The sequence below is a fragment of the Rhinatrema bivittatum genome, chromosome 16 (genome assembly GCF_901001135.1).
Source record: "Rhinatrema bivittatum chromosome 16, aRhiBiv1.1, whole genome shotgun sequence".
NCBI classification, from domain to species: domain Eukaryota; kingdom Metazoa; phylum Chordata; class Amphibia; order Gymnophiona; family Rhinatrematidae; genus Rhinatrema; species Rhinatrema bivittatum.
Genome location: NC_042630.1, coordinates 13,979,978 through 13,992,503, shown reverse-complemented (window position 1 = coordinate 13,992,503; position 12,526 = coordinate 13,979,978). Strand labels below are relative to the sequence as shown.

The following is a 12,526-nucleotide window of genomic DNA, read 5'->3' as shown; positions in this document are numbered from 1 at the left end:
GACTAGGGAGTGGTCAACTCCGGTCCTCAAAAGCCACAAACAGGCCTGGTTTTCAGGATATCCACAATGAGTACGCATAAAATGGTTCTGCCTGCACTGCTTCCATTGTACGCAAATGCATCTTATTCATATTCACTGTGGAAATCCTGAAAACCAGGCCTGTTGGTTGGTGGCTCATGAGGACCAGGGTTGGCCACCGCTGCTCTAGCTAATATGAGCGTCTTCTGTGTCCATCTGTAAATAGCTAAAAGTACAACCAGTGAAGGAAGTGTGATATGTACTGTTCCCTGCTGGCCTGTTTATGAACTTTAGAAATAAAATGAAGTCGTCTGAGTGGGCTGTGCCATCCTTAAAGATAATCTAACAAGTTTTGCAGGCACTTTAACTTTGAGGAAAGTACAGATGAATTAATTCAGTCACTACACCATCTGACTGTTCTGATATTGAAAGAACTCACATGGTCATGTCCAAAGTCTCTATAGAGGGATGGCTACATGAATCCAAATAAAAGTACCCAGCCTTCAGCAACTCCTGCATCATTACATCAATAATATTTTGGAAAGTAAAAACCATGCTAGTTAGGCATTCGGAGTCAGTCCTAAATTCAGCTCCCTTTTGGCTGATGGTTTTCCTAATGTCCACAGTCCCTGCATGAGCCTTCAGTCTTCCTGTTAATCAAAGCTTCGTATTCGTTGATTTGCTGGAGATGGTAGCTTGGAGCTCAGCAGATTCCCAGTATTATGAGCCAGCACAGCTCTTCAATGCCCCAGAGGAGCTTTGCCTGCTTACAGCTAATTCTATCAGCGCACAAAGCCCAGTGATGTCCCCATTCCTCTGTTCCAATATTAGGGAGTAAAGGAATCTCTCAAAAGCTTTGAAAGACATGGGTGTGCTTTAGAGCAAACCTCCAAGCACAGTTCTTCCTAAATAACCGTGTCCCTGCTTCTAACCTCCACACCCAACATGGTAAGCTCACGAGACAGAAGGGATCGCTGCAACATCCAAATCTGCCAGGGAACCTTCAAAGACTGGAACAAGCATAGCGTCACCAACAGTCCCTTGGTTTAAGGGACATCCCATAGTTTGATTTCAAAATTGCCTTTTGATTTGCATTCAGTATGGAAAATGTTCCTTACTTTCCAGGTATGATTTTGGCCACCCTAGTCACAAGTGGTATTCCTGAAAAGCAATTTGAGTAGATGTCCCATACTTAAGGATGAAATTAGAAAGAACATAAGAAGTGCCAGGCTGGGTCAGACCAGGGTCTCTTGAGCCCAGCATCCTGTCTCTGCCTGTGCCCAGCCCAGGTCAGAAGTACCTGTTGGATCCCCAATAGTTGATCTGTTTCTTGTATCTCACTCCCAGGGATAAGCGCTGGCTTTCCCAAGTCTACCTGGCTAATAACTGCTCATGGACTTTTCCTTCAGGAACTTGTCCAATCCTCTTTTAAACCCCACTATATTAGTTGCCTTGACCACGTCCTCCGGCTGTGTTGCTGTTATTATTATCATATACATTGCACTAGAGTTTTATAAGCACAATAGAAAGCTGGTGGCCGACCATGAGAATGAGAAAGAAGGGGCACCAGTTGGCAACCACCCCTGAGAATAACGTAGCTCCTTAAACACCAAAGCGACATCCATCAGCAGCCATGGGCGGGAGGTACTCACCGGTCACAGAGAACAGGAAAAGCAGACAAATGAGGGCAGGGGCTGGGAAGTTGCTCATTGTTCTCTCCATGGCAATAAGGAGTCGTCCATAGGGGCCGGTCTCTCTCATTCGGAGTACGAGGAGATGTGCAGGTGATAACTCAGGAGCCTGCGCTGCGTTTTGCTGCTGCTGCCGTAGCTGAGCGCGGAAGATGCAGTGGTAGAAACTCATTAACTCCAGAATTTATAGCTAAACTCACTGCCATAGGACAAAGGTTACTGGTGATAATTGTGAAAGTCATGGCTGCAGTACTGCTTGCCTCCTGTTGGCTGCCTGGAGCAAGAGTTTGTCAGGATCCCTCATCTGTAACGTAACGTGTCTGACTGTAATAGCCCGGCAAAAGCAAGTCGCTAGCCGAGCCTGCCCTGGCATTGCCGAGGACATGGCGGTTACAACAGCCAACCACCAAAGGCTCCAGTTCCAGATCAGATAGTTTTAGCAGGAAGGATGCTGACTGATTGATGAAAAATGTCTGCTTGTATTTCCAAAAGCACATTTAATATTATAGTGGCATCGGATATGGCGGGTTTCTCCAAGGCACCCTTGACACCATTTTTTTTTTACATTTTATATAACAAGAAATGAAATGTTAGTGTCTGAGGGGCATTAACAGCAAATACAGCCTGGCATAAAAAGGAGGCAATGCATGCAAATATATATCATGCATATTTGTTAGGGAAATCCTGTTTGTGGCCCTCAAGGGCTGGATTTGAAGACCCCTAATTTATCATCGTAGAAAGACAGAACCAGAAGAAACTTCTAGAGGTCATCTTGATTCTTGGATAGGACCTTGAGAGGTCATCTAGAATCATAGAAAGCTAGAACCAGAAGGGACATCTAGAATGATGGGACCTTGAGGGATCATGTATTCTGTCCCCAATGCACAATCTTCTCTGTACATCAACCATCCCTGACAAATGTTTTTCTTATATGTTCTTAGAAAAGTACAATGATGGTGATTCTATCATGCCCTCACGTAACCCGTGCCAGTAACCAACTACCTTACAGCTAGAAAGTTCTTATCTCTCCAGTTTGTACTCCCACCATTTGAGTAGCTGTAGAAGGTACTGGATTTTTGGAAATTGCATAGGAAGTTCACAGACCATGTGCAACATGTACGAGATGCGTACATGATGGCACTTCACAAGTTTCATGCAAAGTGATAGAAATGACAGTACCTCATAGTTATTTGATTAAACTACCTAGACAACTGGCTGTTTTCCAGATTTTCTACCAGAACTGTGAGTGACAGAAAACTATGCTCTGTGACCTAACATACATCCATGCTAGAATTTGCTTGCATCCAGTAAAGGCCTGAACTAAACATGGAAGTGCTGGTGAAATGTTGACTGCTGACACCTGGGAAAAGGAAGGAAGAGCCACTCTTCCATGTAGTGCCTCACAGCCCCACCTTGCATCAGTGTTCGAGAGTGTGGTGTAGCTTACAGCTGGACTTGTTTAGCTCACTGTGCTTCAGAAAAGGCTCCGCAGGTGGCCTGCCGACACTACATAGCATCAGGAGGACACAAGAAACCTGGGTCGGAAGAAACTAGACGTTCCACGGACAACTAAGGGAGCCAACTTTCCGCAATGCGTACTACTCGTTCATGTGCATTTGTTTCCGTGGATCCAGAGGAAAAATACGTCTGACCTCTCTTGGCCCCCTGACATCTCCTGGAAAGTTAAGAGCGTGTAGGATGCAAACGTTACTAACTGACATAATGGCACATGTGATTTACTGGAATGTGCGAATCCTTCCAAAACATATCGTGCCTCTGTCATGATCCACGTAGACCCCTGACATCTGAAAATTTGGGAGGGATCGGATGCAAAACTGAAAAGATATTAGATGCCATACTTGGCAAAATGTTATTCAGTGACACAATTGCACATGTGTATTCATGAAATATGTGGATTTCCCAAAAAATACCCTGTCATAATCTTCATGGACCCCCTGACATGTTGTAGTAAACGTTTGGTGTGGCTTGGTTACAAAATGCATGCAAAACCCACAGACTTAATATGGGATGTCAAGTGTGTGAGTAGATTTGTGGTGTATGTGGCTCCAAAAAAAAAAGAAAATATCCATCAGACTCCTCCTGTTCCCCTTGACATACCCTGAAACATTTGGAAAGTTACTAGTTGGGGGGGGGGGGACACAGTCAAAAACCCACACACATCCACGCAGGGTGATCGCGTAGGCCTCCCTCCCTTTGGACAGCCTGCAGGAAAGGGTTGGCGGGGGTGAGAGACGAAAAGGCAACTCGCGCCAAGCAAACAACAGTGGCTAGAAAGCAGTTTTCTGGTTTAGGATGAAAATAACTTTTATGGCCTCGCTCTATCTCAGAGCTCCTTATCTCCCACGTCACCCGCTAGGTCCACTCCCTCTATCACTGAGGACATTTTCATAATAACCCGCACGAGCTGGGGAGGGCCCTGCCGGAGTCTTTCCTTCTGTGATGCATCTTCATTTATTTCCCTTCTTGCGTGCATGGCCAAAGGGCAAGAGGCAAGCTGGTGGGGGGAGGGGGGCATTACAGCCTGCGTCGCGTCGATTAAGAAACTTTGGAGTGTAATTATTGCTGCTTGTGAGATGAGTTGCAGTAGAGCTGGCGTCACGGCCTGTGGACTCTGCTCGTGGGGCCTCCAGCACGCGCATTCCGTCCTTGCCACCCGACGGGGCCTGGGAGCCAAGAGAGGGGAGGGGGGGACGGCGGCAGAGGAGCCTATGCCCCCCCGGCCACAGCAGTCCGGGTTAATCCCCGGACTCCCCCTGGGTTATGAGCCCCGCTCTTACTCCTCCTCCCCCCACCAGACCTTTCTCGGGCCAGCTGGGCCGACGGCACGTGGGGGCTGCCCTCTCCTGCCTCCCCCCTCCTCCCCTTCCCAAAACTCTCGGAGACCCGCCAGTGATGTCACACACAGTCCGGCGGCTGTCGCCTGGCGGGGGCAGGATTTAAGGAGCCAGAGAAATGAGGGCAAAGAAGCCTTGAAGTTGTGCAGGCGAAAACCTGTGCACAGAGCACCGTGGGACCTCTGCCCGCTCCTTAAATTTAGACATGGCTTTGGGGGGTGTTTCCTGCAGTCCTTTCTGCCTGTGTATGGATTTGTTTTCCTCAGATAAAATGAAAGCTCCAAGCCCAGCCCATAAGACGCATTCCTGGAGGAGCCTGCTCCCTTCACCTGGGCTTGATCAGGTATCTCCAGTAGGGCCTGCTATAAATCTTAATGAGCCCTTCCTGGTTTATGGGGCTCTCCTCCCAAGGGTTATTACTCGGTCTATTGATTTTTAAGTGTTATAATTCCTTTTTAATCTGCCAATTCACTGTTAGAATGATCAGGCTGCCAGCTCCACACACTGAAGCCCCTCCGGTCAGGAGACAGTCGGCCCCTGCTCCAGGGAGATGTACCCCTGGGTATCATTTCTTTTTGCCCGCCTCCAGATTTTGTAGATAAGAGAGGGCCTTAGACAACAGCCTTAGCAGAGGCAGGACTTGAGCAAGCTTCCTCTCACCATGGCCCCCCTGCATACTGCCCTCCTGGCTCGCGAGCAGTGCTGTACTAAGGTCTGTATAACTGTCTGTATTGATTTATTTTTAATAGACAGTTTATGTTTTAATTATGTACCTTAAGCTTGTAAACCGCTGCATTCTCTGAAGTATGTGGTTATAGGAATGATTTTAGATAAATGAATAACAGTTCCCTGTCCCAACCGGTTCACCTTGTTGCTGTCCTGGACAAGACCACCTGCAGGAGCGGCGTGGTCAGTAGGGCAATATGGACGCCCATCTGCTGTAAAGGGATCTCAGTATTAACAGGCGGCTCCGGGTCATTGGGAAAAGCTGAGTCGGCCTTGGTTTTATCCCTAATGTGTGAAACAGGGTGGTAGTGGTGGTGGTGGTGGTTGGGGTGATTAAAACCAAGACTGGCTCAACCTGTCCCTGAATACCCGGAGCAATCCGGGTAACCCTGGGGGAACTGAAATTGGCCACTCCTTTTCTCCTAGGCCCAGCCCTGAACAACCCTTCAGACGTCAGGGACTTTCGGTTATTACCGGCCTGAGCTGGGCTGGAAGCCGTGGCCCTCCCGTGCGACGGAGAATTCTGTGTCTTGTGACTGGACTTTGAACAGTCCCCTTTCCGTCAATGACACAACAAGGAGTGTCGGGAATGAGGAAGAGAGATTCTGCTGGCTTGAGAGAGCTTTTGCTTCCTTCTTGAGGCGCTGCTGCTGACCTGCTAAGTACTCTCTTCCTGGTGACCTGTAATGAATAAGGTTGCCAACTGGCTCCAGATTTTCAGGATAGGGCAATCCAGTCCTGGATTTACCTCATGCCTTGCATGGACTTGTAGATCTGGTGTCCCTCTTGAATTTCCCTAAGAAAGGCAAGACTAAAATTCCATGAAGCTACTGGGCTACAACCAGGACTGGATCGGCCTGCCCTGAAAGTCTGGAGCCAATTGGTAACCCTAGTAATGAAATGATAGAGCCAGTTGGCAACCAACCCTGTATCCTGGCTAAGACTTGCTGGGTTCTGAGTGCCCATCGGTGCTTGACCCAAGGCGGGTTTCCAGTCCCTCATCGCTGGATCATCACTCTCCCACGAAAATAAGATGACTGCACCTCACACAATGCAGAAAATAATGTATTCATTTATTAATTATCAATAAAAATAAGACTGAATACACATAAATAGAGAGATCTTTCAATAATTTTATGAATAAAGGAGACAATTTTCTTTTATAATACAATTATAAATAATGTATTTCATTTATTAATTATCAATAAAAATAAGACTGAATCCACATAAATAGAGAGATCTTTCAATAATTTTATGAATAAAGGAGACATTTTTCTTTTATAATACAATTATGTCATTCTGGCTAGAAACAGCAATAAAAATATTACCACAAATTACAGCAGCCGCGCCCTGCCCAATCCTGCAGCATGGCAGTAATGACTTAAGCCCTGGGGGAACACGACTGACACATTTTGACCTTATGTAGGGTGGGAGGTCAGCCACACTCTGCCTGCCAAGATCTGAGGGAACGGGAGTGCTGCCCTCTGACCTCGTGTGAGGTGAGAGATCAGTCGCACTCCGTCCTGGCCTGCGCTGTGGGGATGGGAGCCAAAGCTTGGGAGAGCCGGACTGCTTCAGCCCTACCCTGCGTGGTGTGGGGAGATCGGCCAAACGCTGCCCTCGCCTATAGTGTGGGTGTGATAGCCAAGGCTTTATTATTTTATTTTGTGCTGTTCATTTTATTACATTCTGTTGCTTTATTATACCATATTAATTTTATTTTATTGTGATAGCCAAGGCTTTATTATTTTATTTTGTGCTGTTCATTTTATGACATTCTGTTCCTTTATTATACCAGGTTAATTTTATTTTATTGTGCATCATATAAGATTTACTTCTGTAAGATTTGCGATTTATCAAGTATTAAATAAACTAAATTAAACTGAAAGCTTAGGTTGAGTGAGGCAGCGCATACAGCGTAGGAGACCCCTGATCTTACATGGGTTGGGGAAGGAGAGGTCCTGGGCTTACAGTGGCATCTTGCATGGAGAGAAATGTCCCCTACCTACACAATACATGTGGATGGGGCAAGGAGACCCCCTACGTGCCCTGTTCCCTTCCCCATTGTAAAGTTCATTTATCTCAGTGCAGCCGAAATTTGGGTTAATCCTGGCCTGGACTCAAAGGCCGAGGCTCGGGCCTCGGCCTTTGACTCCAGAGGTCCCCGTCACGTGAGAGCTCCCCCATCCAGCCGCGCCGTGCCTCTTTCAAGGGGGGGGGGGCGTTTTCGTTTTCAAACCCTCAGCGGGCTTTGCACCCCGCAAGTGAATTTTCACCGAGTTTCCCGTTCAGAGTTCAAGGGGGCTGCGAGGAAGGCGGGTGCCCTGCTGCAGCACGCGCGGAGGGTAAGAAAATGGAGCTCCCTGCTTCTCCTCCTAAAGATTACCTTCATTTTTATTTCTCAGCTGCTGCTGATGCAGAACTGGAGCGAAAAAAAAAAAAGGGAAGACGAGGAATCCGCCGGCACTGCCTGGAGAATGGAGACATTGGCTGCATGAGGGCCTGAGTGTGGCACCGAAGTGCAATCCGGTGGAACGGGGCTTCTGAAGACTTCTCTAACCCGAGGTGAAGATGCACTGGAGATTCCCAGGGTCGTGCATTGCCAAGTTGTGGATAGTTTTGTAGTTAAAGCTTCTTAACGTAGCTGCTGCTGTGATGTTAGGAGCTTGGTTGGGAGGGGAAGGAAGGCTTAAGGTTAAAGGTTGAAACTGTCTTGGCAAAAATATTGTGACGGGCAAACTGGAACCGATTTATCGTTCTTATGTCTGATTAATGGACATCTAAAATAATTTAACGTAAAATAAACATGGTAAACCTTGCATGCAGTTTGCTCTCTCTTCTCCCCCACCCTTTCAATAACAGTTAAAAGCGAGTGCACTCTCGGTGCATGTGATTTAACCTGCACTCACGGGGAGAACGTCTCAAATTGTGATTTTTATGCAGGTGAACACATATTGCCCCCCCCTAAACAGCAACATAAGAGGAAGTGAGTGCAGGAGAGCTGCTGATATTCCTGAGAAGTCCATTACCTGCTATTAAGTTCACTTAGAGAATAGCCACTGCCATTAGCAATGGTTACATGGAATAGACTTAGTTTTTGGGTACTTGCCAGGTTCTTATGGCCTGGATTGGCCACTGTTGGAAACAGGATGCTGGGCTTGATGGACCCTTGGTCTGACCCAGTATGGCATGTTCTTATGTGGACATGTTTAGGAAGACGTCGGAGTCTCCTGCCGTGGGGTTGCAGTATTTAGTCTGGGCACTTTGTGCTCTTCTTTGTCCGAGCCCGCTCTCCCTTCCTCTCGCCTCCCACTGAGTCTGCAGTGAGTCATTGGTAGAGAAACCCCTCAGGCTCGGCCCCCTGAGGTCATCCAGAAGTGCCCTCCCGTTAGTCCACAGCCAAGCCCGTGGGTTCCAACCTCCTCTGTATTCTCAGCCCCAGGAATAGCTCCCGGGTTGCTCCAGAGACTCACAGACATGAGCACGGTCTTCAGCTTCCTCCCATAGACACTGCATGGCCACTGTCAACATAAGCCCAGGGAGTGGCAGCAAAATCCATCCAAATAGTAACAGAGTGAATGGCTGCAGATAAAGACCAAAATGGTCCTTCTAGTCTGCCCAGCAAGTTGGTTTTTTTTTTTTTTTATGCTCCGTGCAGACTTCCCCTAAGCTTTCTGTTAGGGGGTAATAGTAACTGCCACTCCATGCTGGCTATCCCCAGGCAGAAATGTAAACTTTTAGGTGTAATGGAAAAGTCCCCCCATTTCTTCATTTCCAACCAGCAGGGATCCTCTGTGTTCGTCCCATGCCCTTTTGAATTCCATGACTGTTCTCATCTTCACCCCGTCTTCCCGGGAGGGCCTTCCAGGCCTCCACCACCCTTTCTGTGAAGGAATATTTTCTGACATTATTCTCCACTGGAATTTCAATTCGTTACCCCTAGCTGTACAGCTTCCTTTCCATTGGAAAAGGTTTGATTTGTGTGCCTCAGTAATTCCTTTCGGGTATTTGAAGGTCTGTATCATATCTCCCCTGTCTCTTCTTTCTTCCAGGGGATGCATATCCACGACTCAGCACTAATGGGCAATGGGATTCCTCCCGCCCTGGGCGTTTCACAGGGTTGTCACTTGGGGTCTTCCAAGCTGAAGCTGTGAAGAAAAAGAAAAGACTGTGTGACTGTTGGAAGAGCACCCTTCTCCAGCGAGTCTGAACAAGATCGGTGTGCGTTTCTATCAGGGTTTTGTGTGCTCGCTGCTGACACCACCCTTCACAGACCGGAGTCAGCCATGAAGAGGATGAGGTAAGGACTCTTTACTCACCGCTAGCATATATGCCCTCTAGGCAGCTGAAGACCATGGCCTGACCAACGTTTTGCCCCACATGGCACCAACAACTAGAGAACGTAGGGGGGTGGGCATTGTTTGGCCCCCAACCTAAATGGAGTTCCGCTGCCCCTGTTCAAGGGGACAGACTGACCCACATGCCTTCACTCTGCTCATCAGTGCTGTACCATTTTTCCCTTTCTTCTCTGGTGGGGGGAGAGGGAGCGTTTGGCTGGAATGTGCTTTTTGTTCTTGGAAGTCGTGCTGGACGAAGGTGAGAGATTCTCGGCCTCATGCAAGAAGCCTGTCTTCAGGCACACGGCATCCCAAGGAAACGCAACAATTGTGCTTCTCACCCTCAGGAATCAGGGGTGGGGGAAACCGCCTCCTGCTTCCACATCTGCCAATCCCAGACTGCATGCTCCTCCTTCAGGGAAGCCCTCCCTCCGCCCCCACCATCCCTCATGACCTACATGACCTCAGGCAATGGCAGAGAACTCTTTTACCTCCATGGTACGCATTCATCGCATCCCTATTTAGCCATTCCTGTCTTTACGTTGTATGAGATGCATGGCTCGTCAAGGCTTTATAAATTAGCAAGAACTGGTAATAAATGTAAACCAACCACCCCTGGGTTTTGGCATCACAGGCTGAGAAGGTCAGGCCAGAGCCCAGTCTAGTTCCTTGCTGTTTTCAGACTATAGGAGGGTTTTTTTGTGCTTTGCATACCTGTACAGAAGTGTCCACCTTATCCAGGGACGGCCTGAAGTACTCTTTACTGGAAGAGGATCCTCCGCTCTCTGACCCTGCAAAATCCCCAGAAGGGAAATGTATGAAGCAACCAGTGCCTGCACTGGGCACAGTTGTCAAGACACAAGATGGCTGCAGAGCTAACATAAACCAAAATGAGGCTGTAATAGACCCATTTACCATTCATTTCAGTGACCTTATATCAGGGCAGGCAATATTTACAGGGGAAACGTTTGCTGACTGTCATACAGGAAGCATTCTCTTCTGAGCACTACATTGCTCCCTTGAGCAGGCCTCAGATAATTCAAGGGTATAATACACATCTGAGTGTCTTGAATTCTCTCCATTTGTCATCACTTCCCACTCTACCTGGGAGTCTATCCCACAAACATTCAGCTGTAGCCGCACATAACTTTTATCATTCAACTAGTACTTAACATCTCCAGCTTGTGGAGTCTCCTGGTTTTTGGTCTTGCTGCTGTTGCCAGCAGAGCATTGCTGAGTCTTTGTTGCACTCACTACATAGGTCCAAATGCTGTATCTGAAGTCCCCTCTTATACACCAAATTCAGAGATGACGGGCTTTGTGCTTAGGCACTTTCCACATTCGATATCACCCAGAACACCAACTTAGCTTTTCTGCATATATTTATCCCTTCTAGTAAAGGAACGAGGGCATAGGACATTATTCATGTTGTAACTGGTAAGACATTAGCTACAATGTCCATAAAATATTTGGAGTAGTGGAAGTGTCTTTAGTGTCCAGGAAATTGTACTTCTCTATCTCTGAATGCATAATCGATGGCTAAGGGGTGACGGAGTAAAGCAGGGCCGGATATAAAACTATGGGTCCCATAGGTTGGGGACCAAGGGTGGGAGATTTTGGCCCCAGAAATCAGCCAGAAGCACAGGGCGTCCCAGTTTTGGGGGGGGGGGGGGGCCTTCAGAATTTGGAGCCCAAGGCGCATGCCTATTTTGCCTATGCCTAGATCCGGCCCCGGTGTAAAGCAGGTCTTACCTCCCAAGGTCATCGTTTGCGGGTTTTTCACCGTGAAGCCTTGAGGAACATTCGACTCCCACCCCTGCTCATACCATCTTTCCTCTAGGTCCGCCACCCTGTGAAAAGCAAGCAACAGCACAATCCCAGTTTTATCTCTACTGGCGCCATATCAGTCATGCATCAAGCTGTATTTCTGAAACTATGGCTGATGGTTGGAGACAGGCAAGGATAGGAAAGATTGACACTGCCTCAAGCCTTTCCTAGCAAAGAGATCACCTCTGTCAGCAGAAGCCAGAGGACTGACCTGACGACTCTTTTGGTGATGGGGCCTGCTTAAGCACCCTGACATACTTGGAAATGTGACCAGAGGTGCTTGAGGAAGTTCTCTCTATAAATTCTGGCATTAGAAGATTAATCTGACAATTTCTTGTCTAACAGCAGCACCATCCTTTGAATTAGCACTGCAGACTGGAACTAACCCCGTAATCTTGGCAGTTGCCCAAAGAGCTTAGGTCCTTCCCCTACCATTGACTTGTCCTTTTCAGTTTACAGCCCTAGTTATCCACTTATCTCAATTCAGTAATTTATCAGGAAATTCATAAAAGCAGATAGTGCAGTACCGTAATGCCATCACTTACTGGTGACTGCGTTTCTTGTTCTTGTATTTATACACAAAAATGGCGAGGATGACAATGATGATGAGCAGAACCGCCAGCCCTACTGCGACACCGCCGTAAACACCTCTCTTGTTAATCACCACCTGACATCGGTCTCCATTGTACCAGTACAGGTCGGAGTACTCGCAACTGGGGAAGAGAGAAGGTGACACATCAAGGGAATGACGGAAACAGTGACAGGTGTATCAGCTGATATCCAGCAGGCCTTACAGTCCTGGGGGAGATAAGCAAACCCAACCAGGCCGTTAACTATTATCAAGAAGCCCTATAAGACAGAAGGATACACAACCCAACCTGTAACAATTATTCAACAACAGTAAGAGAGAAGCAAACCCAACCAGGTCATTAACTATTACCAAGAAGCCCTATGACACAGAAGGATACACAACCCAACCTGTAACAATTATTCAATAACAGTAAGAGAGAGAAAGAAAGTCAACCAGGTCTGTAACAGTTATTTTGCAGCCCTGAGAGGATTAAACTTACAC

General features: G+C 47.5%; 2 protein-coding genes across 2 annotated transcripts in view; one reads left to right on the top strand and one right to left on the bottom strand.

The window, feature by feature from the left end:
- Nucleotides 1-8,887: 8,887 nt before the first annotated feature.
- The window catches only part of LOC115077394 (mucin-3B-like), a 37,918-nt gene continuing 34,279 nt past the window's right edge, over nucleotides 8,888-12,526 (bottom strand). Inside the window, exons 10-11 of the mRNA XM_029579683.1 lie at nucleotides 10,342-10,418; nucleotides 8,888-9,438 (exon numbers count right to left, since the gene is read on the bottom strand). Of these exons, the coding sequence (XP_029435543.1) occupies nucleotides 9,403-9,438; nucleotides 10,342-10,418 (113 nt within the window). The 3' untranslated portion in view covers nucleotides 8,888-9,402. The remainder of the gene's footprint in view (nucleotides 9,439-10,341; nucleotides 10,419-12,526) is intronic.
- ACHE (acetylcholinesterase (Cartwright blood group)) overlaps nucleotides 9,438-12,526 on the top strand; it is a 155,133-nt gene continuing 152,044 nt past the window's right edge. The window contains exon 1 of the mRNA XM_029580251.1: nucleotides 9,438-9,590. The gene's annotated coding sequence lies outside the window, so the exon portion shown is untranslated. The remainder of the gene's footprint in view (nucleotides 9,591-12,526) is intronic.